This window comes from Pseudophryne corroboree, chromosome 6, assembly GCF_028390025.1.
Source record: "Pseudophryne corroboree isolate aPseCor3 chromosome 6, aPseCor3.hap2, whole genome shotgun sequence".
Lineage (NCBI taxonomy): Eukaryota > Metazoa > Chordata > Amphibia > Anura > Myobatrachidae > Pseudophryne > Pseudophryne corroboree.
Window position 1 is genome coordinate 765,386,120 of NC_086449.1, and position 27,060 is coordinate 765,413,179.

Genomic DNA, 27,060 nt, shown 5'->3' on the forward strand with positions numbered 1-27,060 from the left:
TTTATATACGATAAATATTCAGCTTTATCAATTGGCGGCTCGCCCGTCCTTCACATATCTGCACTAGGTAGATACAGCAGACATTATCCATCAGCAAAGGGCGGGAGGTTATATTCCTCGTAGTGCTGTCGGGATAAGCGTCTGCTTCTCTTAGTAAAGGGTGCTGAAGGAATCCGGGACCGGAGGTAAGAACAAAACGATAGTCTCTTTTAAAAACTGTTTATTTTTCTGTCTTGCGTACACACGCACGCACATATATATCTGCATTTCTTTTTCATTTGTGTATTTTCGTATATCACTCTTCTGTTTGCCTTTTTATAATTGATAAACGTGCTGAGAGAGATTTGCCGCTATTTCAATAGTTTGAGTAAAGGTAATATAGTTAAAGTATAGACAAACACAGCTGTGCCTGAGAGACAAGGAGGTCAGTGTGGTGCGCGGTAGATGATCGAGGATCATCTACATTGATAAACGTATAAGTTGTGTTACGGTGGATCTTTGCTTTGCGTACACGTGTCTCTAACAAAAGACTGAGACTTGTGTACGCAATCCAAGGGCCGACGCACGCAGCGTATATTACGCAACGGAGCGTACGGGTACGCCCACGTAACTCAAACCACAAGTGTTATTTTTAGAAGGCGATAAATAGCGCAACGCGGTAAATAACGCAAGGCGATAAATAGCACAAATTGATTTCAGTTTTTCCAAAACTTAGTTTAAATACCTTACTTTACTGTAACGCCTCTGGGGAGAGCTATCAGACTACGGGAAATGATTTTTCTGATCAGAAAACTATAAGAATGATAGTGGGTTGAAAACGGTATGAGTGTATTGAATCCCGCTTTGTGGACTTTGTGATCTATGTGATAAAACGGTATTGAATTCCGCTTTGTGGACTTTGTGATCTGTGTGATCTTTGGTGGAACATGATGAGCACGGTCTGAGTGAAAACGTGCAACAGAGTGTGATAAAGTTTTCGTTGTATTACGCTCTGGCTGTTTTGGAGCACAGTAGGGAGACTCCAATGATCCTACCATTTATGGGCAACAAGTGTCTATAAGTGGTACGATTGGACCGCACGGTTGTATGTGTGACCAATAACGCAACGTGATATGAGGTCGTATATCCATGCGTAAATCTTGCCCTCATACGTGTTGTAGGGAGCACATGCAAGCGTGATTTGTGTAAAGAAAAAGGAAGGGAATTTTCTCAGGAAAATCTCTAGAGATAGGGCCTGCAACGGCTACACGTGTCTGCTAGAAGGCGGACCGGAGATACTCGGAGCAGAAGAAGTTCAGTGGAAGAGCTTTAAGGATTTCCAACGTAAATTTCTGTGTTTGGTGCATTTTAGGAAGTTTTCCTGTGTAAGGTCCACAATGGCAGCCAAGTGCACAACACAGAGACGTTCAGCAGTCAGGATTCAGACTCCAGAGGCTTGCAGACCCCGAGGGTCTGCTCGGTTAGTAATGTGGGGGAAATATGGTCCCCACACTGAGACCTTTTGTGATGAATGGACACGAATGACTGCGGGGGATAAGGCACCATTTCCCGGGATAGGTAGTTTTGACACAGAGGTGTTGCATAATTTAAGGCGGAGGATCTGTCTCATAAAATTCTGGAAACAACGAGTTAAACATTATGATTGTTTGCAGTTATGGCAACAGGAAAGTGAAATGCAAAGAAATGTAACTTACACACCTAACTTTCATCTTGAGAGGAGAGACATGGCAATGGAGAGGATTGTGGTTGCAGAGAAAAGCACAAGGGTGAACAATGAAAACGCTCTTAGCAACTGTAGTATAGATGATAAGAATAAGTGTAATAAATGTAACAATGATAATTGTAATGCTGTTGAATGTACAACTATTAACCCATGCAAGTCGCACCCCATGTTAAACTTTCCTCAGGAACAACAACAAGAAAGTGAGCCCAGCACAATGTCGGAGCCTTTTCCAGAAGCCATCACACAAGACATCCAGGTGGACGCGACCAAATCGGTAAAGACTGTAATCAAACCCCCTAACGGAGGGTCAGGTGAGGTCGTGTCCACAGGTACGTATGGTATTATACATCACGCACAAACAAATGTACCTTATATCGTAGAATCAATTCAGAATGACGTTACTGGACTTAATCCTGTCAGGGTAATTGCAGTACCAAATGGGAAAACTGACTCTTCAGGAGTCACTCCCGTCAGGAACATCGCCATGTACTGCCCCTTTTCCCGGACAGAATTAAGAACAATTCTGTCTGAATTTCCTGATCCCAGGAAAGACTTAGTTGCTTGTCAGAAATACATTAGAGTGCTAGGAAACACTGCAGAGCCAAATAACAAAGATTGGAGGACAGTTTTGAGGACATGTTTACCCCCCGATGTTGATTCATTGAAATTTATCGCTGATTGTAAACTAGATGAGGAAGTGCCACTAACAGATGAGTATAACCAAGATAATGTAAAAAGAATTAATCTGCAGTTGGAAGAATATTTCCCTACAGTAGTAAAGTGGAATAAAATCTTTACAATAAAACAAAAAGAAGGTGAATCCGCATCAGAGTATTTTCACCGGGCTCTGCAGGATATGGCTAGGTACACGGGTATAGATGACATTGACACTAACGTACACCACAGAGAGGTAGCTGTGTCTGTATTAATGAACAACTTAAAAGACACACTAAAAATTAGGGTACAAACCTCCATACCTCACTGGAGAGGCATCTCGGTGGCTGCATTAAGAGAGTCCGCTATCGAGCATGACCGCAATATCCAAAGAACCAGGGAAGCGCAGGGAGAACGGTTGATGGCGATGAGCATCCGAGCGTTTGAGGAGGCATCAAATCAACCAAGACCTCAGGTCATTGACACTTGGAGGAAACCAAGGATTTGTTATAATTGTAGAAGAGAAGGGCATTATGCCAGCAACTGTAATAACCCACATAAAGTCAGACCCCCTAGACCAAGAAATGAGCAAAGTTATAACACACAAAATTATAATCAGGGATCATATAGGAAAAATTTTGGCCCACACCCATAATGTGCAGTCAGGAAAGGTGATCATTAGGACTGAAGGTAAGCCTGAGGTTATAGTTAATAAATTGGGAGGTCATTCCCTGAAGACACAGGAATGACCGGGTGAAACGTTGTAAATGTATCTGTGAAATGTTTCGTTTTCTCTCTCCCCATCTCTGACGATTATTGGTAGGATTCAAACATTGCATATATACTTGGTCTTTGCAGAAGTCTACCAAACCCCAGCATGACTTATCCGCATCAATGTATTCTGGCCAGATACAGACAATGGAATATGGAAGTGCTGGGGGGAGGGACTGCGCAGGAAAACCATTGGACATGTAGATATGACAGCCTGATGATCTGACAATGTTTTAAAATGGTTGAAAAATGTTTTTTTTCTCTTTTCCTATTGATGGTTATTGTTGATTCAAGTAATATACACATGCACATAAATTGTTCTCTCTCTCGTTTGTTTTTGTTTTTTTATGTTTTCTCTCTTCTTTCACATGTTTTCATGATTTAAAGATGGTATGTCACACATCAGTTAGACAAATGGTAATGCAAGATTTTTGCTCCTTACAGAGAGATCGCTGATTTGGGAAGAAATATTGCATCACCGGAATGTTCGTTTGGAAGACTGAGAGACAGCACCTTTGAGAAGACAGCAGAACAAGAAGAACAACAAGACGAGAGAACTAATTATCGTAACAAGTTTCTCTCCCCCTCAAACTGATTTTCTGTACCCCCATTACAAATTTCTTCTTTTCTCCTCCTGTAAGATGGACTTGCCCCAAGAGACTGTGATCTGGATTTTCCTGTTGACCATGATGTTGACCAGAGCAGTCTGTTCCGGCGAGAGTACCAGAGAGGTCGAGAAAGGATCCAGAAAGATCCCGATGACTGAGACAGAGGTGTAAATTTCCAATAACAACCCAATCACCAAGCAAAGGCGAGTACCGGAAACGACCTAACAGCCATGTTATTTGTAAACATTTTTCTTTTAAGGATTGTTAGCTGAAGAAAACTGTATCTGTCGGCTCTGTAACAATGTCATTGAGGATGGGTGCATAAAGAAATGCCAATCCAGTTTTAATATCCATATGGACCGGCATCCCTTGAGTGACTATCACTCTTTAGTGGGTAGTGTGTTAAATCAAACAGATTGTTGGGTATGCTCTCAAGTACCTCAAGGTCATAGCAAATCAGGGCTAGTACCATTTCCTTTAACGGTAGGGGAGGTACTTGAGCTAAAGGGTGGGAGACCGGTGGACAGGAGGTTTAATATCTCCAGTCCTCCTAGTTTGAAGCTCCACCAATACCATGTGGATAGGTCCCTATTATGTTTTAACATCTCCAATCCCCGAAAGCCGGGAAATTGGGAGGTGTCATGGAGTAGCCAAACCATGACCTTTTCGCATAGAGCCGATAGAATGCCAACAGATACAGAGCTTATACGCCACATAGCCAGTAGAGGAAAATCTTTCCGGTATAGGTATACCTTAGGAAATAGGATTACTAGAGTTGGAGAGGTATCACCAGGATACTGTGCACATATTGTACAACCTGATACGTGTACTAAGCAGATGGAAGAATTAGGGTTAGGAGATTTCACATGGAAGGTGTGTAATATGGTTATGTCCTACTCCGTCCCATATGTTCTCCCCGATGATGCATATTTCATATGCGGGAGAAAGGCGTATAAGTGGCTTGCCCCAAACTCTGAAGGATTGTGTTATATTGGAAAAGTACTGCCTGAAGTAATGACTGTATCACATGACAAAATGAAAGACATACACCGTGGTGCCCAAGCTCCTTATACTCACACCCATTACGAGCACGTTGTTAAAAGGCACCTGATAGAGAAGACAGAGCATCCGGCCTCTGATCTGATAAGTGAATCCACCGGGATTCAATTCTTAATCGCGTTAGATTTCACCCGCACCGCTAGAGGAGTGCTGAACTATAAATACATATCGGCGCTCGCAAATTTGTTAGACAATATCACTGAAATGTATGATGACACATTTAGGTATACTGGAAGGGAACTTCAAGCTTACAAAACAGAACTGGTACAGCATAGAATGGTTCTCAACTACCTCACAGCAGTGACAGGCGGATATTGTGTCACACTGGCAACACAATACGGCGTGAAATGTTGCACATATATTACGAATAGCACCGAGGATCCGGTCGAGGTCATAGACCAAAAGATGGACGATATTCTCCAATTGAAGTGGGAATTTCGCAGGAGACACAATCTCACTCTTGCTGCTGTAGGTAATGAGCTGACTGGTTGGGTGTCATGGTTGAACCCGCGAAATTGGTTCTCCGGTTTAGGAGACTGGGCTCAAGGAGTCATAATGGATGTTGGGAAGTTTCTCCTATGTATCTTAGGTGTTGTCATATCGATTGGATTGATATTTAGATGCGGTCAGGCTTTAATGAAGTGCAAACATCGTACAAGGGTAATGAGTTTGAGGAGTGAGGAAACTGTAATTCCAATGGACTTGATTTATGACCCAAATGTAGAAACAATGATGTGATGAAAATGCGATTTCTACGGTCCGTTTCTTTCACCTGTTTTTCCGTTTTCTCCAAGGTAACAAGACCCACTTGGACGAGGAATTTGATGAGCCGATATACAGACAACAGAGGGATTAAAGAAGAAGTTTGACAACCTGATACACAGATTTTTGATGAACTATGCCATGGATCCCCAGTTTCCCTAGAAATTTTAAAATTACGCTAGCCCAACACTTTTGTAAATCTATGGACATTGACAGCTTTTGCTCGCACCTTATGGGCAAAAGCACAAAGAAGACTGCATTCAACAGACACCAAACAAGACCTCAATCGACGAATGTACATTTACCTGACATAGAATACCACCGCATTTACCGTAATTATGTTTTTTTCTTCATTTCTACAACCCTCAGGTAATGTCACACATAGTCGATAGGGAATACAGGCACAGATATCAGCAATCACATATCTCCCCCAATTCATGTATCATCAACTAAAATGTGCTCCCCCATTTTGTTACAACCAAAGCCGAAAAGAGCTCGGTAAAGTTTGACAGCCCATCCACAGACCCGTACCGCGGGATAAGAAGGAATTCAAATGTATACTTCGCAATACCTCGAAGCTTGATTTAAAACACGTACGGCACGATGATACATGACCCCCAAGCACGGATTCATACACACATGCTTCTGCTATCTCACTAGGTCATACCCTCTTCACACCTTCTCCTCTCCTCCCCTACCCAACCATGTAAATGTATTAACCCCTAACATATATTTTTCTCTTTTTGAAATGTTTTCAGGAAGTGGCAGTTATTGTTGACTGCCAAAGGGTGGACTGTCAAAGTCAGAAAAATATCTCTATGCACACTACCATATTTGCACCTCACACAGGTCCGTGCTGCGCATGCGTACGCTCTCCCGTACGTGCGCATACTCACAGTCGCGGGCACCCGCAGGCGCACGGTATGCGTATTTACGGTAGAGTTTATGTGATCGTAGCGTGCGACTCAATCGTTACATATTTTCACTATATAATGTATTTTGTAGATCATGGTCCCTTTGATAGATTCTGAAAGTTTGGTTAATATAGAATGTTCATGAACAGAGAAATCCCTCTTTGTTTGATACGAAGGGTCAGACAGGAGTAATACAGTGGTGTTTAGTATCCATCGGAAGAATATTTAATTAGAAATATTCCGGTGTTGGTTTGAAGCAGATCAATCGCTCGTGCGAATAGTTATGGACATAAGTTTATGAACATTTACTTTATTTGCACTTTATTACCCATGCGGCGGGAAACCCAGTTTCCCTCCCACCTGAGCTGTTGGAAATAGTCACAGCCCACCTGTATGAATCAACCTATGACCTTTTGTTATAATGCGAGGAGGAATTCCTGTGTCCAATGACAATGAGATTGTAGGGACCATTGAATTGCATTGTGTGTGGGGCATAAATAGAAAGGCCGATCACATCCAGCTCACTCTTCAACGGTTATCATTGCTGAAAATCGGGAGCTGGATGTCCAGAGGCGCATGCGATCGTTTCCTTTGTGCGTAAGTGTTTCTCCGCAACCATATTGATCTTCTTGTTATTATGAGCCATTTCTCTCTCTCTTCTCTTTCTCTCTTATTTTCCCTTAGGTAGTAATTGTATTGTATTTCCTGTGTAGTTATCTGGTTAGGTAGTCTATGTTATATTGTAGTGTATGATTTGTATTTGTATTAATTCTTTTGCAAGTATATCATTCAAAATATATATATCTTAGGCGTTGGACCCTAAGCCCAGGTATCTGTGTATTTCTTATAGTGTCTAGTATTCTCAGAGTGTCGGTGACGCTCAAACAGCTTTTAAGTTAATAAGGTTACACTAGGTTGCATCTACACCCTATCTCTACACTAAGGTTTTACAGCATATTACATTGTTTCTGGTTTAGATATAAAGGTTTAAAATGGTGAGCGTCAGCGCCGCTCGTGATCTCCTCGTGGTCTTGAGCGTCCGCTACGCTGATAGCGTAGCATTACGGTAGTCGCTCACCTATAAGTGTGCCCGATACCAACAGCGTATTCTCGTGAGCGTCTGTATCGCTCGAGCAGCCCGCTCCCGATACAGCGTCCGTTACGCTATAGTGAACCATTACGTTAGTCAGCAGCCAATAGCGTGCCTGCTTGTGATCTCTTGGCCGTGAGCGAACGTGACGCTTGAGCGTCTCGACTACGGCTAAGCGATTGTTACGCAACGAGCGTACCCTTACGGTACTTCATACGTAAATAGCGTACAGTGTTCTTAGACCTCACAAAGGGTTTTTATATACGATAAATATTCAGCTTTATCAGGATCAAGATCTAACTCTACACCCGATGTATTGCCTGTGGAACACAGTGTACCCCGCTGCAGAAATATATGTTGGTAGTACTTGGTACCCCAAAAAATGTCTATTTTGGGGGAATATAGTAATACTTAATGGTGAATATACCACTAATTCATAAATATCCATGAGTAAATTGCTCATAAATATGCTTGGTGCCAAGTTTTTAACTTAAAAATGAAAATTTATGTAAGTGAGATCCAGAGTGACGTCAACGGTGCTGTGGTTACCACGGACACATGATAAGCAATAAAATGTTTTAAATATTTGATGCCGGCTGTTAATCTGCTCTTCCTGTTTGCAGATGCAGATGAAATCTCTAATGAAGACACTGTAGAACGTATAGTTAAGTGCATCATTCAGAACGAAGGTTGGTGCTTATCCCATTGCGGAGTTTGTTTAAGCATTGACAGAAGTGCGGTGTTATGTGTTACATTATCATTTTCTTACACTGTAGCAAATGCAGAAGCGCTTAAGCAGATGTTGGGGGAAACAGAAGGAGACGTACCGATTGGCCCCAGGTAAGAATGGCAATCATAGACCTATTTTATTTAAAGGGTTAATATTTAAATGAGCTGCTCCGATATTTGTGCTATATCGCTGTATTGTCTATATCTGACAATTACAGAGTAAAAAAGTTTTCAAAGTTTTACTTCCATGAGTCTCATTTTCGTTACCTGTTGTGACCTGCATAACTATATTTCACATGTTCTTCTCACCTTATAGTTATGATTTTTACAGGAAAACATAATTGAAAGCCCCTGACATAATGTATTCATAGCACATTGGCACGGGGAAAAGTAAGGCCCAGATTTATCAAGTCTTGGAGAGTGATAAATTGCACGGTGATAAAGTAACAACCAATCAGCTCCTAGCTGCCATCTTACAGGCTGTGTTTAAAAAATGACAGTTATGAGCTGATTGATTGGCAATTTATCATGGTGCAATTTATCACTTTCCAAGGTTTGATAAATCTGTGCCTAAGGGGTCTATTTACTAAGCCTTGGATGGAGATAAGGTGGACGGAGATAAAGTACCAGCCAATCGGCTCCTAGCTGTCATTTTTTCAAACCCAGCTTGTGACATGTCAGGAGCTGATTGGCTAGTACTTTATCTCCATGCACTTTATCTCCATCCAAGGCTTAGTAAATAGAACCTTAAGGGGGACATGTACTAAGCAGTGATAAAAGTGGAAAAGTGAGCCAGTGGAGAAGCATTGACGTAACATTTAGAATTTGCATACTATAAAAGTATACAGAGCAGCCGATTGGTTGCCATAGGCAACTTCTCCACTGACTCACTTCTCCACGTTTATCACTGCTTAGTACATGTCTCTCTTATAAATTATTATCATCATCATTATAATAATAATAATTATTATTATTATTATTATTATTAGCAGTAGAAGTAGTAGTATGTATTTCCATGAACAATGCAAGTAGAAATGGTCAATACTCCCCATGCTCCGTCCCTGTGCTGATTCTTGGGTAAAAATGGAGAAGGCATACTTCAAGGTACCACATGCAGGAGAAAACCCTTTAAAAATAATATAAGAATCCTGTATAAAGTACATTTTATTGGGAAATAACAGAACAAATAACCAGAAAAAAATAGTTTCCAATCAATGCAGAATTGCTACAGTAGATGTCATCTGAGGATAGCATCCTCTCTGGTCTAATACATTAGTTATCTTCACCAATTAGGGAGATAAAACCCTGGCTTTTGTATTATACATGGCTAATTAGTCTAACTGCAGTTAATGCTGGAAAATTCTGTAGGAAAAAGCTACAAAACTAAAAAACGGTGATGGAGAGGTTTCATATTTTTGAATTTGTAGGTAATTTTGACACTCCTCCCCCCCCTCCTCCCCCCCTCAACATGTGTCCTGTATGTGGCATTCCTGGCCAGGCTAGTTACCCCCACGGAGATGGCATAGAGCACTGTAGCTTCCCTCCCTCAGACATTAGTACATGTGGAATGCTAGGAGGGAATTTGCCCGTCTCTTAAGGGGAGATGTACTAAGCCTTGGAGATAGATAAAGTATTGTGAGCTAAAGTACCAGCCAATCAACTCCTAACTGTCATGCTACAGGCTGTGGAACTGCCACTTAGTACAGCAACAATTGGCAGACTTTCCGCTTTTTGGGAGATCTGTGCATCATTACAGATCCAGGTAACAGGACAGGGGCGTGGCCACGCCACAGTAGGGTCATGTGACTAGTACTGTACTTGTGACATACTAGTCTGCCCCATAGCCTCCTCACCTCTCTTCCAAACATCAGCATTCGTCCCTGGCATCTGTTTATTACTGCTCTCCTATGCAGAGCCGCTGCAATCCGGAAATGACCTCCCACCTTCCCCACGACAAGAGACATGTGATGCATGCTCCTTGTAGACTGTTTAGCCACACAGTCTCATAATATGTGGGCTCCTGTGACACAAATCTGTTTGTCTGCGGCCGGCTTAAAGGAAGCAGTCTTCCGTTTGGATAAGAAAGAACTGAATATTTTGATTTTTGTCATTGTCTTTTCAAGAAAAAAAGTGAATAAAACGTTATGGAGGAAAGGAAGTGGCCTTTATATAGATCCCTTGTGGCATGCTGCCCATTTATTTAGACCCAACACAAAATATATTTAGTAAATGAATCTATAGTGGGTGGTGCGCATTCCAAATAAAAAGAAACACTTATATTGTTTGGGTCTAATTACCTTTACAACATCAGTAAAGACCTTAGCCCAGGTTTATCAAGCTTTGGAGAGTGATAAATTGGACCGTGATAAAGTACCAGCCAATCAGCTCACCTGTCATGTTACAGGCTGTGAAAAATGACAGGAGCTGATTGGTTGGTACTTTTTTCACCGTGCAAATTTATCACTCTCCAAGGTTTGATAAAAGTTTGGTCAGTTGGGATTTGAATTTATTTCTGATGAGAGCATTAGGATAGTCATAATAAAGCAGCAGCTCCTGCGTTCCGCAGCATATTGTTAATGACAGTGGAGTATAGGGCACAGGACTCAAACTTGGGTTGATGCTGATCTGACAAAGAATAGATTATGCAGGGATTGTTTAGATGCGTGAAAGCCAGCAAGAGAATATGATGTAATTGGTACAATACAGATGTGCCATTAGCGATTGCTAATTAGACAGCGAGACCACTGTCATGTGTATTGATGCACTGAGGACCAGTGAGGTCATTTCATGTAAATTTGCAGCCAGACAATTGGAGCATTTTCATAGCAAAAGAATCAAAGACTGATCCGCTTGGGATACGCAGTCATGTGTGGCTGCATCTGGGACATAGGTGGTCATTCCGAGTTGTTCGCTCTGTAATTTTCTTCGCATCGCAGCGATTTTCCGCTAATTGCGCATGCGCAATGTTCGCACTGCGACTGAGCCAAGTAAATTTGCTATGCAGTTAGGTATTTTACTCACGGCATTACGAGGTTTTTTCTTCGTTCTGGTGATCGTAATGTGATTGACAGGAAGTGGGTGTTTCTGGGCGGAAACTGGCCGTTTTATGGGTGTGTGCGAAAAAACGCTGCCGTTTCTGGGAAAAACGCAGGAGTGTCTGAAGAAACGGGGGAGTGTCTGGGCGAACGCTGGGAGTGTGTGTGACGTCAAACCAGGAACGAAACTGACTGAACTGATCGCAGATGCCGAGTAAGTGTGGAGCTACTCAGAAACTGCTAAGAAGTGTCTATTCACAATTCTGCTAATCTTTCGTTCGCAATTTTACTAAGCTAAGATTCACTCCCAGTAGGCGGCGGCTTAGCGTGTGCAAAGCTGCTAAAAGCAGCTTGCGAGCGAACAACTCGGAATGAGGGCCCTAGGGCCTAATTCAGACCTGATCACAGCAGCAAATCTGTTAGCTAATAGGCAAAACCATGTGCAGTGCAGGTGGGGCAGATGTAACATGTGCAGAGAGATTTAGATTTGAGTGGGGTGTGATCAAACTGAAATCTAAGGGGTATATTCAATTGAAGTCGAAAGCTGCCATCTGTCGAAAAAACAGCAGTTTTAGACTTTTTTTAGGTCGAAAAGAGGTTCCGACCTATTCAATCTAACCCCAAATTATTTGACAAGTTGAGGAATTCGACTTGTCGAAAAGCACGGGGATCGGCGGAATAGCTGCCGATCCACGTGCTGTCGGTTTTGGCCCCCTTTTCGACCATCTCAATTCAACTTTAAAAAAATGTTGAAGTGAGATGCGGGAGCAGAGACGGGGAGAGCCGCGGGCAGAGAGATTGGTCATCTGTGACTGGAGCTGTTTTCATTTAGGAGGATGGATGGCAGCTGCCTGTGCAAATTACTATTCAATATTCTTCTGTCAGCATATTCAATAATCAGTCGCAGCTAAGTAAGCATCTGTAATAGGCTACTGGCATATGAGGTAGAGGCTAGTATAAGGTAGAGCTCAGTGCACCTGTAGTAGATTCTGCTCATACACAGAGGCGTAACTAGGGTTTTTGGAGCCCAGGGCAAGATGTAAAATGCCCCCCCCCCCCCCAAAAAAAAGAAGAAAGCACACTAAAAGAAGCATGTGCAGCGCGCGTCGAAAAAAAAATGGGCGTGGCCACGCTCCAGAAGGGGTGTGGCCACTGAAAATGGCCCACAGTGCCAGTTACATTGCCCCACAGTGCCAGATACAATGCCCCACAGTGCCGGATACATGCCCCACAGTGCCAGTTACATTGCCCCACAGTGCCAGATACAATGCCCCACAGTGCCGGATACATGCCGTACAGTGCCAGTTACATTGCCCCACAGTGCCAGATACAATGCCCCACAGTCCCGGATACATGCCCCACAGTGCCAGTTACATTGCCCCACAGTACCAGATACATTACCCCACAGTGCCGGATACATGCCCCACAGTGCCAGTTACATTGCCCCACAGTGCCAGTTACATTGCCCCACAGTACCAGATACATTACCCCACAGTGCCGGATACATGCCCCACAGTGCCAGTTACATTGCCCCACAGTGCCAGTTACATTGCCCCACAGTGCCAGTTACATTGCCCCACAGTGCCAGATACATTGCCCCACAGTGCCGGATACTTGCCCCACAGTGCCAGTTACATTGCCCCACAGTGCCAGTTACATTGCCCCACAGTGCCGGATACATGCCCCACAGTGCCAGTTACATTGCCCCACTGTGTCAGATACATGCCCCACAGTGCCAGTTACATTGCCCCACTGTGTCAGATACATGCACCACAGTGCCAGTTACATTGCCCCAGTGTGCCAGATACATGCCCCACAGTGCCAGTTACATTGCCTCACAGTGCCAGATACATGCCCCACAGTGCCAGTTACATTGCCCCACTGTGCCAGATAAATTGCCCCACAGTGCCAGTTACATGCCCCACAGTGCCAGATACATGCCCCACAGTGCCAGTTACATTGCCCCACAGTGCCAGTTACATTGCCCCACAGTGCCAGATACATTGCCCCACAGTGCCAGATACATTGCCCCACAGTGCCGGATACATGCCCCACAGTGCCAGTTACATTGCCCCACAGTGCCAGTTACATTGCCCCACAGTGCCGGATACAATGCCCCACAGTGCCGGATACATGCCCCACAGTGCCAGTTACATTGCCCCACAGTGCCAGTTACATTGCCCCACAGTGCCAGATACATTGCCCCACAGTGCCAGATACATTGCCCCACAGTGCCGGATACATGCCCCACAGTGCCAGTTACATTGCCCCACAGTGCCAGTTACATTGCCCCACAGTGCCGGATACAATGCCCCACAGTGCCGGATACAATGCCCCACAGTGCCGGATACATGCCCCACAGTGCCAGTTACATTGCCCCCCTGTGTCAGATACATGCCCCACAGTGCCAGTTACATTGCCCCAGTGTGCCAGATACATGCCCCACAGTGCCAGTTACATTGCCCCACAGTGCCAGATACATGCCCCACAGTGCCAGTTACATTGCCCCACTGTGCCAGATAAATTGCCCCACAGTGCCAGTTACATGCCCCACAGTGCCAGATACATGCCCCACAGTGCCAGATACATGCCCCACAGTGCCAGGCCCCACTCAGTGCCAGTTACATGCACCATTTGGTGCCAGATACAAGCCCCACTGTGCCCGTGCCCCCCCCCCCCCCCCCCCCGTTCACTCACCGGCCGCTTATGTGAGGGGAGGAGAGCGCAGCGCCTCTCCTTCCCCTCACCGCTCCGTCCAGGTCTCCCGGCGGCTGTGTCTGGTGCCGGTTCGCTAGCCAATCAGAGCTCGCGGACCGGCAGCCAATCAGGAGCCGGTCCGCAAGCTCTGATTGGCTAGCGCCGGAGACTGGACACAGCAGCGCTGCTGGCAGCGGCGGTGAGGGGAGGGAGAGACGCTGCGCTCTCCTCCCCTCACATTTAGGGTTGACGGGGGCGAGTGGGGCATGATGCCCTGGCCGCCGGCGGCGCCCCCCTCTCCTGGGCCTGCCAAGGCGTCCAGGGCACGTGCCCCACTCGCCCTACCCTAGATACGCCTCTGCTCATACACAAGGTATTGGTCAGTTCTGTCAGTGTAAAAGCATGTTTACTCTCCCACATACATGTATCATGCACATGTATATACACACATGCATTGAGTTGCTCAGAATTCTTGATCCTGTGTCCCTGGGTAGATTGAGCGCTACAGGTGCCTGGTCAGTGGCTCACCTGTGACTTATCTCTCTTATTATAGTCATTGTATCAGTGGGGGAAATGTATCAAACATCTGAGAGATATAAAGGGGGCATGTATCAAAGCTTGGAGAGAGATAAAGTAACAACCAATCAACTCCTAACTGTCATTTTTCAAACACAGCCTTTTACATGGCAGTGAGGAGCTGATTGGCTGGTACTTTGTCACCGGGCAATTTATGACTCGCCAAGTTTTGATGCATCTCCCCCAAAGTGTAGCATAAAAATCAGCTTCTGTCATTTTATAAACTGTACTAGATGTATGATAGCTAGAAGCTGATTGGTTAGTGTGGGAAAATTCTCTGCGTTATCTCTCTAAAAGGTTTCATGCACCTCCCGCATTCCCCCATAGTAACTTACCTCTCTCACTATTGTCAGTGCCAATGGGGGAGATGTATCAAACCTTCTACAGAGGACAGGTGAAGTTGGTCATAGCAAACAATCAGATTCTACCTATCATCTCATAGACTATACTAGATAATTGATAGCTACAAGAGATTGGTTGCTATGGGCAACTCCTTCACTTGTCCTCATTAAAAGGTTTGATACATCTCCCCCAATGTTACAGATGTGCCCCTGCCCCCGACATTAGTATTTTACCACTTTATAGCCAGTGGCAGTTTTTTTTTAGAAGGACCACTCTTACATTAACCCTCTATGTGAGGTCTCTGATTATTGCAATAGGATCTCTCTGAGATTGGAGCAGATTAACTAAGCCTTGAAAATTGATAAAATGGAGAGTGATAAACTATCAACCAACCAGCTCCCGTCATTTTTCAAACACAGCCTGCAACATGACAGTAGCTGATTGGCTTTATCACTCTCACTTTTTAAAGCTTAGTACATCTATCTGTTAGTGTATTGCCAGCGCTTTCTTGTTTGTAACAGTGTTCTCCACAACTAGGGACGGCCATCGGTATGGTATCCATCTATTGTTACCATCGATGGTGATGGTGGCACAAATCATTTGATGGTGAGAAACTATGCAGGGTGGTGCCATTGATAGTTTTGCCTTCATTTTTGTACATGCGCGGCGGCTGGCTCAGTTGACTGTTAGCCGGGGGCGAGGCTGAGCTGTGAATGACAGCTTACCCTTTTAGTGGGATGTACTAATATGAAAATATGGGCAAAAGCCCGTTTTCGGGCTTTGGCCACATTTCCGATATGTACTAACACCTGGCCGCCAGGGTTTCCGGTACAGAGGGTAGCGCTATAGAAGCCCATGGGCTAGAGGGATCCGATATGTTAGTACATATGCGATTAGTTTCAATGCGGACCTCCAATTCACAGCTCTTATACACAGTGTATGATCCAAGGATGGGGGGTAGGGTGCTGACAGCCTAGCAGCTCTGTACCCCTGAAAACAACAGGAAAATAAAACATTGGGCATACAGCTACCATCGATGGTAGAAACTATCTGGGTCTAAGTATTCAACATCGGCCATAAACCATCAATGGTTTTGAATCACCCATCGATGGTCAATGGCCATCCCTATCCGCAACTAACCTCCCTAATCACTTTCACTTACTGGATAATGTTAGTTTCAGCATTAGCTTCTTGTGTGTCCTGATAGTGATTAAACAAAATTGCAAAATTGCGCACATGGGGCCTAAATCAAGTTTGATTGCAAAATAACATTTTTCCCTAATGGCAAAACCATGTTGCCCTGCAGGTGTGGCAGATTTAACATGTGCAGAGAGGATTAGATTTGGGTGGGTTATATTGTTTCTCTTACGTCCTAGAGGATGCTGGGGACTCCGTAAGGACCATGGGGTATAGACGGGCTCCGCAGGAGATATGGGCACTCTAAAGAACTTTTAGTATGGGTGTGCACTGGCTCCTCCCTCTATGCCCCTCCTCCAGACCTCAGTTAGATCTTGTGCCCAAAGGAGAATGGATGCTCTACAGGGAGCTCTACTGAGTTTCTCTGATAAAAGAATTTTGTTAGGTTTTTTATTTTCAGGGAGCACTGCTGGCAACAGGCTCCCTGCATCGTGGGACTGAGGGGAGAGAAGCAGACCTAAAGGATAGGCTCTGCTTCTTAGGCTACTGGACACCATTAGCTCCAGAGGGATCGGAACACAGGTCTTCCCCTGCCGTTCGTCTCAGAGCCGCGTCGCCGTCCTCCTCGCAGAACCGGAAGATAGAAGCCGGGTGAGTATAACGAAGAAAGAAGACTTCTAAGGCGGCAGAAGACTTCAGATCTTCACTGAGGTAAGCCGCTGCGCGCCATTGCTCCCACAAGTTACACACACGGCAGGCACTGATGGGTGCAGGGCGCAATATATACTTCTATTTTTGGCATGTTAGATACATATGGGCTGCGGTGTCAGTGAATATGTTCATCCCCCACCATTTTTTGTTCATCCCCCGCCATTGTTTGTGAATTTGAGCGGGACCGAAGCCCGCCACTAGAGGGGGTGGATCTTGGTCACACAGCACTAACCAGCGTCATTTTCTCCACAGTGTGCTGAAGAGAAGCTGTCTCCCAGGACTCTCCCCTGCAGAATGGTGATACAGGGCTGAAAAAGAGGGGGGGGGGGGCACATTTTGGCGCAGTGAGTGTATTGCATGATTGACTTAATATAAAAGCGCTAAATCTGGGAATCGTTTCCAGTGTCAGTTGGCACTGGGTGTGTGCTGGCATACTCTCTCTCTGTCTTTCCAAAGGGCCTTGTTGGGAAACTGTCCCCTTATGGATATATCCCTGTGTGTGTGTGAGGGTGTCGGTACGCATGTGTCGACATGTCTGAAGCGGAAGGCTCATTCAAGGAGGAGGTGGAGCAGATGATTGTGGTGACTCCGTCGGCAACGCCGACTCATGATTGGTATGATATGTGGAATATTTTAAATGCTAATGTGACCTTATTACATAAGAGAATGGACAAAGCTGAGTCCAAGGAAACGGCAGGGAGTCAATCCGCGGATGTGGCTGGGTCACAGGGCCCGTCAGGGTCTCAGAAGCGTCCCTTATCACAAATAGTAGACACTGATACCGACACGGATTCTGACTCCAGTGTCGACTACGATGAGGCAAGGTTGCACCCTAAGGTGGCCAAAAGTATTCATTATATGATTATGGCAATAAAAGATGTCTTGCATATTACAGATGACCCCTCTGTTCCTGACACGAGGGTGCGCATGTATAAGGAAAAGAAACCTGAGGTAACGTTTCCTCCATCTCATGAACTGAACGAATTATTTGAAAAAGCTTGGGAAACTCCAGACAAAAAACTGCAGATTCCCAAGAGGATCCTTATGGCGTATCCTTTCCCTGCAAAGGACAGGGTACGTTGGGAATCCTCGCCCAGGGTGGACAAGGCATTAACGCGTCTGTCCAAGAAGGCGGCGCTACCATCTCCTGACACCGCGGCCCTTAAGGATCCTGCGGATCGTAGACAGGAGACTACTTTAAAGTCTATTTATGCACATACAGGGGCTTTACTCAGACCGGCAATAGCATCGGCATGGGTCTGTAGCGCTGTTGCAGCATGGACAGTTATCTTGTTGGCTGACATGGATACCCTGGACAAGGATACCGTTGTCCTGACTTTGGGCCACATTAAGGACGCAGTCTTGTATATGAGAGACACTCAAAGAGACGTGGGACTGCTTGGCTCCAGAGCCAACGCCATGGCAGTTTCGGCAAGGCGAGCTCTGTGGACCCGCCAATGGTCGGGTGATGCCGACTCAAAAAAGCATATGGAGGTTTTACCTTACAAGGGTGAAGTTTTGTTTGGGGACGGTCTTGCGGACCTGGTTTCCACAGCTACCGCGGGTAAATCTACTTTTTTGCCTTTTGTTCCCCCACAGCAAAAGAAAACCCCACAATATCAGATGCAGTCCTTTCGGTCGCATAAGTCCAGAAGAGGTTGGGGCTCCTCTTTCCTCGCCAGAGGTAAGGGTAGAGGTAAGAGAACACCTGCTTCGGCTAGTTCCCAGGAGCAGAAGTCCTCCCCGGCTTCTGCTAAATCCACCGCATGACGCTAGGGCTCCACGGAGGGAGTCCGCACCGGTGGGGGCACGTCTTCGACTCTTCAGCCAGGTCTGGGTCCTATCAGGCGTGGATCCTTGGGCGTTGGAAATTGTATCCCAAGGTTACAAACTGGAGTTCGAACAGGTGCCCCCTCGCCGATTTCTCAAGTCGGCCTTGCCAACCTCTCCCCCGGAGAGGGAAGTGGTATTAGATGCAATTCAAAAGCTGTGTCAACAGCAAGTGATTGTCAAGGTTCCCCTAGGCCAACAGGTCAAAGGGTACTATTCAACAATGTTTGTGGTCCCGAAGCCGGATGGTTCGGTCAGACCAATTTTGAATCTAAAATCACTAAACCTATACTTGAAAAAGTTCAAATTCAAGATGGAATCACTCCGGACTGTGATATCCAGTCTGGAAGCAGGGGATTTTATGGTGTCGCTGGACGTGAAGGATACCTACCTTCATGTCCCATATTTCCTCTTCATCAAGAATACCTGCGTTTCGTGGTACAGGACTGTCATTACCAGTTTCAGACGTTGCCGTTTGGGCTTTCCACGGCCCCGAGGATTTTCACCAAGGTAATGGCGGAAATTATGGTGCTCCTGCGCAAGCAGGGTGTCACAATTATCCCGTACTTGGACGATCTCCGGATAAAAGCGAGATCAAGGGATCAATTGCTGAAAAGCGTGTCACTCTCCCTGAGAGTGTTACATCAACACGGTTGGATTCTCAATCTGCCAAAGTCACAGTTGCTTCCAACGACTCGACTATCGTTCCTAGGCATGATTCTGGACACGGAACAAAAGAGGGTTTTTCTACTAATAGAAAAAGCTTAGGACATCCAGAGCATGGTCAGGGACCTGCTAAAACCAAAAAGAGTGTCTGTTCATCAATGCACCCGAGTTCTGGGAAAAATGGTGGCAGCCTACGAGGCCATTCCCTTCGGCAGGTTCCATGCGAGGATGTTTCAGTGGGACCTTCTCCACAAATGGTCGGGGTCCCATCTACACCTTCATCGAAAGATAAGCCTGTCCCCCAGGGCCAGGGTGTCTCTCCTGTGGTAGCTGCAGGGTACTCACCTTCTAGAGGGTCGCAGGTTCGGCATTCAAGACTGGGTTCTGGTGACCACGGACGCGAGCCTCCGAGGATGGGGAGCAGTCACAAAAGGAAGAAATTTTCAGGGGGTATGGTCAAGCCAGGAGGCTTGTCTACACATCAACGTACTGGAATTAAGGGCCATATACAACAGCCTACGACAGGCGGAGTATCTTCTTCACGACCTACCGGTTCTGATCCAATCAGACAACATCACAGCAGTGGCTCATGTAAACCGCCAAGGCGGGACAAGGAGCAGAGTGGCGATGGCGGAAGCCACCAGAATTCTGCGCTGGGCAGAAAATCACGTAAGCGTTCTGTCAGCAGTCTTCATACCGGGAGTGGACAACTGGGAAGCAGACTTCCTCAGCAGACACGATCTCCATCCAGGAAAGTGGGGACTTCATCAAGAGGTGTTTGCAGAGATAGCAAGTCTTTGGGGACTTCCTCAAATAGACATGATGGTGTCACGCCTCAACAAAAAGCTTCGGAGGTATTGTGCCAGGTCAAGGGACCCTCAGGCAGTAGCGGTAGACGCCCTAGTGACACCATGGGTGTTTCAGTCGGTCTATGTGTTCCCTCCTCTACCTCTCATCTCAAAAGTGTTGAGAATCATAAGACGAAACAGAGTCCAGGTTCCAGATTGGCCTCGAAGGGCCTGGTTTTCGGATCTTCAGGAAATGCTCACAGAAGGTCCGTGGTCTCTTTCTGTCAGGGAGGACCTGTTACAGCAGGGGCCTTGCATGTTCCAAGACTTACCGCGGTTGCGTTTGACGGCATGGCGGTTGAACACCGAATCCTAGCAGAGAGAAGTATTCCGGAGGAAGTTATCCCTACTCTGATAAAGGCTAGGAAGGAGGTAACGGCGAAGCATTATCACCGTATCTGGAGGAAGTATGTGTCTTGGTGTGAAACCAAGAATGCTCCTGCGGAAGGTTTCCATCTGGGCCGCTTTCGCCACTTCCTACAGACGGGAGTGGATATGGGCCTAAAATTAGGCTCCATTAAGGTACAGATTTCGGCCCTATCTATATTTTTTCAAAAGGAATTGGCTTCTCTCCCTGAAGTCCAAACTTTTGTGAAGGAAGTGCTGCACATCCAGCCTCCTTTTGTGCCACCAGTGGCACCATGGGACCTTAACGTGGTGTTACAGTTCCTTAAATCACAATGGTTTGAACCTCTTCAAACGGTGGAATTAAAATTTCTGACCTGGAAGGTGGTTATGTTATTAGCCTTGGCATCTGCACGGCGGGTGTCGGAGTTGGCGGCCTTATCTCACAAGAGCCCCTACTTGATTTTTCATGTGGATAGAGCAGAATTGAGGACTCGTCCTCAATTTCTGCCTAAGGTGGTCTCTTCTTTTCATTTGAACCAACCTATTGTGGTGCCTGTGGCTACGGGTGACTTAGAGGATTCCAAGTCCCTGGATGTGGTCAGGGCCTTACAAATCTACGTAGCCAGGACGGCTAGGGTTAGGAAAACAGAGGCTCTGTTTGTCCTGTATGCAGCCAACAAGATTGGCGCGCCTGCTTCTAAACAGACTATTGCTCGCTGGATCTGTAACACGATTCAGCAGGCTCATTCTACGGCTGGATTGCCGGTACCAAATTTGGTAAAGGCCCATTCCACTAGGAAGGTGGGCTCTTCTTGGGCGGCTGCCCGAGGCGTCTCGGCATTGCAGTTGTGCCGAGCTGCTACTTGGTCGGGTTCAAACACTTTTGCAAAATTCTACAAGTTTGATACCCTGGCTGATGAGGACCTCGCGTTTGCTCAATCGGTGCTGCAGAGTCATCCGCACTCTCCCGCCCGGTTTGGAGCTTTGGTATAAACCCCATGGTCCTTACGGAGTCCCCAGCATCCTCTAGGACGTAAGAGAAAATAAGATTTTAAACTTACCGGTAAATCTTTTTCTCCTAGTCCGTAGAGGATGCTGGGAGCCCGTCCCAGTGCGGACTAAATCTGCAAGACTTGTATATAGTTTTTGCTTACATAAGGGTTATGTTACAGTTGGAATCGGTCTTTGACTGATACTGTTTTTTTCGTTCATACTGTTAACTAGTGGCGTATATTCTAAGTTATATGGTATGATTGGTGTGGGCTGGTATGAATCTTGCCCTTAGATTTACAAAATCCTTTCCTCATATTGTCCATCTCTAACTGAGGTCTGGAGGAGGGGCATAGAGGGAGGAGCCAGTGCACACCCATACTAAAAGTTCTTTAGAGTGCCCATATCTCCTGCGGAGCCCGTCTATACCCCATGGTCCTTACGGAGTCCCCAGCATCCTCTACGGACTAGGAGAAAAAGATTTACCGGTAGGTTTAAAATCTTATTTTCTGTGCAGGGTAAATACTGGCTGCTTTATTTTTACACTGCAATTTAGATTTCAGATTGAACACATCCCACCCAAAACTAACTCTCTCTGCACATCTTACATCTGCCCCACCTGCACTGCACATGGGTGGTCATTCCGAGTTGTTTGCTTGTTGCCGATTTTCGCTATGCTGCGATTTGTTGCTAAATGCGCATGCGCATGGTACGCAGAGCGCATGCGCTAAGTTATTTTACACAAAACTTAGTAGATTTGCTGGTGTTCGTGCCGACACTGCTGCTCGGTGAATGATTGACAGGAAGTGGGTGTTTCTGGGTGGTAACTGAGCGTTTTCCATGAGTGTGCTAAAAAACACAGGCGTGCCAGGGAAAAACGCGGGAGTGTCTGGAGAAACGGGAGAGTGGCTGGCCGAACGCAGGGCGTGTTTGTGACGTCAAACCAGGAACTAAACGGACCGAACTGATCGCAATCTAGGAGTAGGTCTGGAGCTACTCAGAAACTGCAAGAAAATATTTAGTAGCAGTTCTGCTACTCTTTCGTTCGCTATTCTGCTAAACTAAGATACACTCCCAGAGGGCGGCGGCCTAGCGTTTGCAATGCTGCTAAAAGCAGCTAGCGAGCGAACAACTCGGAATGAGGGCCATGGTTTTGACCGTTAGCGGAAAATGTTGTTTTGCAATCAACCTTGAATTAGGCCCATGGGTCGTGAAAATCCAAAGGCAACAAATGAATGTTTTTAATAAATTCATGTAAAAATGTAGGCTGACCATATTATCCCTTTAACCTGGGACACTCATAAATTACACAGCAGTGGCGCACCCAGGGGGGGGTTCCGAGTACCCAGAAACCCCCCTCCACTAAAAAGCTTTAGCTGCATGAGTATTATTAATGACTGTCTAGCATCCTCTGCAGCCTGCTGTCTTCCTGGTGGCACTTGCAAGTGCAATAAAAGTTTACTTTATGTTAATTATAGTACATATATATCCATGTGCATACATATATACACATGTATATACATACATACATACATACAAACACACACACACGATATATATATACATGTGTATATATATATGTGTACTGTATGTGTGTGTACATATATATATATATGTATGCATGTTTAATATGCTATGTATATGTGTATATGTATGTTTGTGTGTGTATATATATATATATATATATATATATGTGTAGATATATGTGTATATATATATATATATACACACACACACACACACACACACACTAGTTTTACGGACCCAGCATATACTGGGTCACCTCAGTCCCCACCCCCGTGATTGGCTCCGCCCAGTTCTGGAAACCCCCCCATGCAAATCCTGCGTTTGCCACTGCACAGGGTCTGTGGCTGGTTGACTACAAGCCTGCATTTCACCTTATTTTAAGTAACCACAGAACCTGTATAATTAATTTGTGTCCCAGGTTAAAGGGATAATATGGTCAGCCTAGAAAATGTAAGGCCTGAAAGGGAGCAGATGCTGGGGGGTTAAAGATAATGCAGCATACTTCCCTGCTATGGCACTGGAAAGACAAGGGGAAATAAACACGATTGTACTGGAATAAGTAATGTGAATCCACAAGACTAGTTTGTCATACACCGGCAAACTTTTTATTTTGGTTACGTTTTGAGTGCTGTTTTTGTTGCGTTTATATAAGGAATTGCGCAATAGCAAAAACGAAAGATAAATGCATAATGAATGCAAAATATGGTTGCTAATGATTATAACAACAGGTTCCCTCTCCTCCTTCTGCCTCTTACTCAGTTTATGCCCACACCGCGAAAGCCAGGATGCCGGACCTCCTCACCACCACACAGTACACACTTCGGTCAGCCCAAGCTCCCTGCATGCACTGTTCCCGCAAGAAACGGAGTCTGCTACACCGTATGGGACGGTCAAAGGACAGCAAAGGAAAGTCGCATCCGGGGGAAGTCACAGTATTCTCTGTTGGAAGGTATCTCCTAATAACAAAAAAACCATTTTAATAATTGGAGTGAAGCTACAGTATATCTAGTTGCTGTGCATATATACTGTAAGTAACATTGGTATCTGTATTCACTGATGTGGGGAATAGCTTTGTTTATTGATGGGCCGCCCAGTGTACAAGCGGCTACTGTACCCTCCCCTCTGCAGTCTCCACCTACTAATAGGGCACATAGGCACCTATATATTTGGAGCTCTCATAGCACAGTCTTAGGTCCCTACTTTGCTTTAAAATCAACATTCATTTCATCTCTGAAAATACTTTATTTAGCCTTATTTATGACTTACATTCAAGTATGAGAGACTGACACTGTTCTTATTCTGGGATGGTATCGGAATCCCGGCGCTTGGGATGCCGGTCGTCAGAATACAGACAGCGGCATCCCAACACGCAGGATCCCGACACCTGTTAGGTAAGTGTTCTAACCCTCCAGCAGCCTGACCCTAACTCTAAATCCCTCTCCCGCAGCATAACCCTACCAGGTTGTGCCTAACCTTAACCCCACACACACACACACACACACACACACACACACACACACACACACACACACACACACACACACACACACACACACAGCCTAACCCTCCCACTGTAATGCCTAAACATCCCTCCCCACAGCCTAATCCCAACCCCCCCCCCCCCCCCACTCCTCAAGGCTAACCCAACTCCCTCCCCCCCCCCCTTCCCCCGACAGTATGCTGATAGGATCCCTATTATTACATGTGTCGCTTGTACATGTAGATTTTTATTGCATCGCTCTGAGTGTCTTTTAATACAGCCTTTGAAACAGTTGTATGGAGAAGTTTATCCTTACATGAAACACTCCGATATATCTCAGTCAGTCAAACAAGTAAGTATGGCTGGTGACTTGCACTTAGAGTACGGTGGTTCAGTTCTGGTTAGGCATCACTAGTAGGCTGCCTGTGGCTCAGCCAGAGAGGAAAGGGTCCATTCAGTGAAGCTCCATGTCCTCACACTGTGTCATTAGACTTGCGCATGCTCATCCGGGCAATTTCGCAGAGAATCGCAATTCCAGTATCTTCATCTCGGCTCTCATGGCAGCGGGAGATTTACCATTGTTTTCTACGTTTTCCAGACGTTCCACTACATTAGGCAACTTTGCACTTTTTGTTTCTGAAGCTTTTTATGACATAGCTCCTTCTATTCTTTTGTTTGCAAGATGAAGGCACTAAAAGTGTTATAGGATAAAACCTGTAGACTGGTAGAAAATTGGAGTCCCTTTATTGAGTGAGAATTGGACATTTCCACTTTGTACATGGTTTCCTATATGCTTAACCAAAAGATGTTTGACAATGCTTTATTTTTGTGTTCTAGGTTTAGAGTTACCCACATCGGAAAGAAATCCAGCATTCAAGGGTCACAGGATGATCCAAACGTCTGCAGTGAGACCTTCTCTTCTGACAAAGATCCTGAAGAGCAGCAGGGAACAAAGCCTAAAAATGGTATTTCCGTTCAGTTTGGCCAAGGGACACTGGAGCTGTCCCAGAATGGACCAGAAGCAGTGCCAGTAGATAAGTCACCGGTCAGAAAAGATGCTGAGATCAAGCTGGCCGACAGCAATGGACTGAAGCACTTGGAGGGCAAAGCCGGAATAAAATTGACAAAGGGCAAAGGAACCAAAGATAGACGGAGTAGTGCTCCGGAGCAAACAGCGGCCCAGCGGGAGAGGGTAGATGTGCTTCAGCTCAGAGGACGGGAACAGCAGAAAGGGAAAAATACAGACGCAGCAGGAAAACAGGTCAGACACTGCAGAGTTCGTGTTTATCATCCTATTACACTATTGTGGTTTTTAAAAAAAAAAAAGTTGAATTACTGGTGCAGAATTAATATTTTTTTTATTTTTGGGGGAAATGGAAGGGCCATAGACCTGTGTGAAAATAAAGACAATGGGCAGCAAAGATTAAAGGATCATTTTTTTGTCCCGGGCATGGCAGTGTCAGCAAGTAATTCCTTTTCATATGCAAATTAGGAACTCATATTCAAAATATGTAAATGTAATTTACAAAGGATGGCTACTTCCAAATAAGAACTGCTTATTTGTATATTGTCACTAGGGAATAATGTTTTCTCCTTACGTGCCTACAACTAAAGCCTTTAATGAATGATTCGATCAATGGGCCTATATAAGGACAAAACAACAAAACAGCCTATCTGCACTGGTCACGTCAGGCTCTGAATAGTTGGTGTTTTCCTCTTATATTGGTCCCAATACAGATCTAGAAAAAGAGAGATGTATCAAAGAAAGAGATAAAGTGGACCAAAATACCAACCAATCAGCTCCTAACTGTCATTTTATAGGCTGTGGTAGATGTTTGAAGCAGTTATAAGCAGAGCCAGCCCTAACCAATTTGATGCCCTAGGCAAAATGTTGGCTGGTGCCCCCTAGCACGGCCGCTAGTTCTGCATCTGACCAAGCAACACTCAGGCAGTGGGGCCCACTGGGGTTTTTCCCTGTGCCCCTGTGGGCCAGTTCAACCCTGCATAGTGCCCCACAGTAATGTCCATAATTCCACACAGTAATGCACCTTACACATATGCCCACATTAGTAATGCCCATAATATACATAATTCCACACAATAATGCCCCTGACACATATGCCCCACATTAGTAATGCCCATAATATACATAATTACACACAGTAATGCACCTTACACATATGCCCCACATTAGTAATGCCCATAATACACATAATTCCACACAGCAATTCACCTGACACATATGCCCCACATTAGTAATGACCATAATATACATAATTCCACACAGCAATTCACCTTACACATATGCCCCACATTAGTAATGCCCATAATACACATAATTCCACACAGTAATGCACCTTACACATATGCGCCACATTAGTAATGCCCATAATACACATAATTCCACACAGTAATGCACCTTACACATATGCCCCACATTAGTAATGCCCATAATACACATAATTCCACACAGCAATTCACCTTATACATATGCCCCACATTAGTTATGGCCATAATACACATAATTCCACACAGCAATTCACCTTACACATATGCCCCACAT

At 45.3% G+C, this 27,060-nt stretch overlaps 1 protein-coding gene across 1 annotated transcript in view; it reads left to right on the forward strand.

Moving 5' to 3' along the window:
• Positions 1 to 27,060, forward strand: part of RELL2 (RELT like 2) — a 102,692-nt gene that overhangs the window by 56,884 nt on the left and 18,748 nt on the right. The window contains 5 exon segments of the mRNA XM_063928609.1: positions 8,205 to 8,270; positions 8,358 to 8,421; positions 23,777 to 23,834; positions 23,836 to 23,966; positions 25,335 to 25,758. Of these exon segments, the coding sequence (XP_063784679.1) occupies positions 8,205 to 8,270; positions 8,358 to 8,421; positions 23,777 to 23,834; positions 23,836 to 23,966; positions 25,335 to 25,758 (743 nt within the window).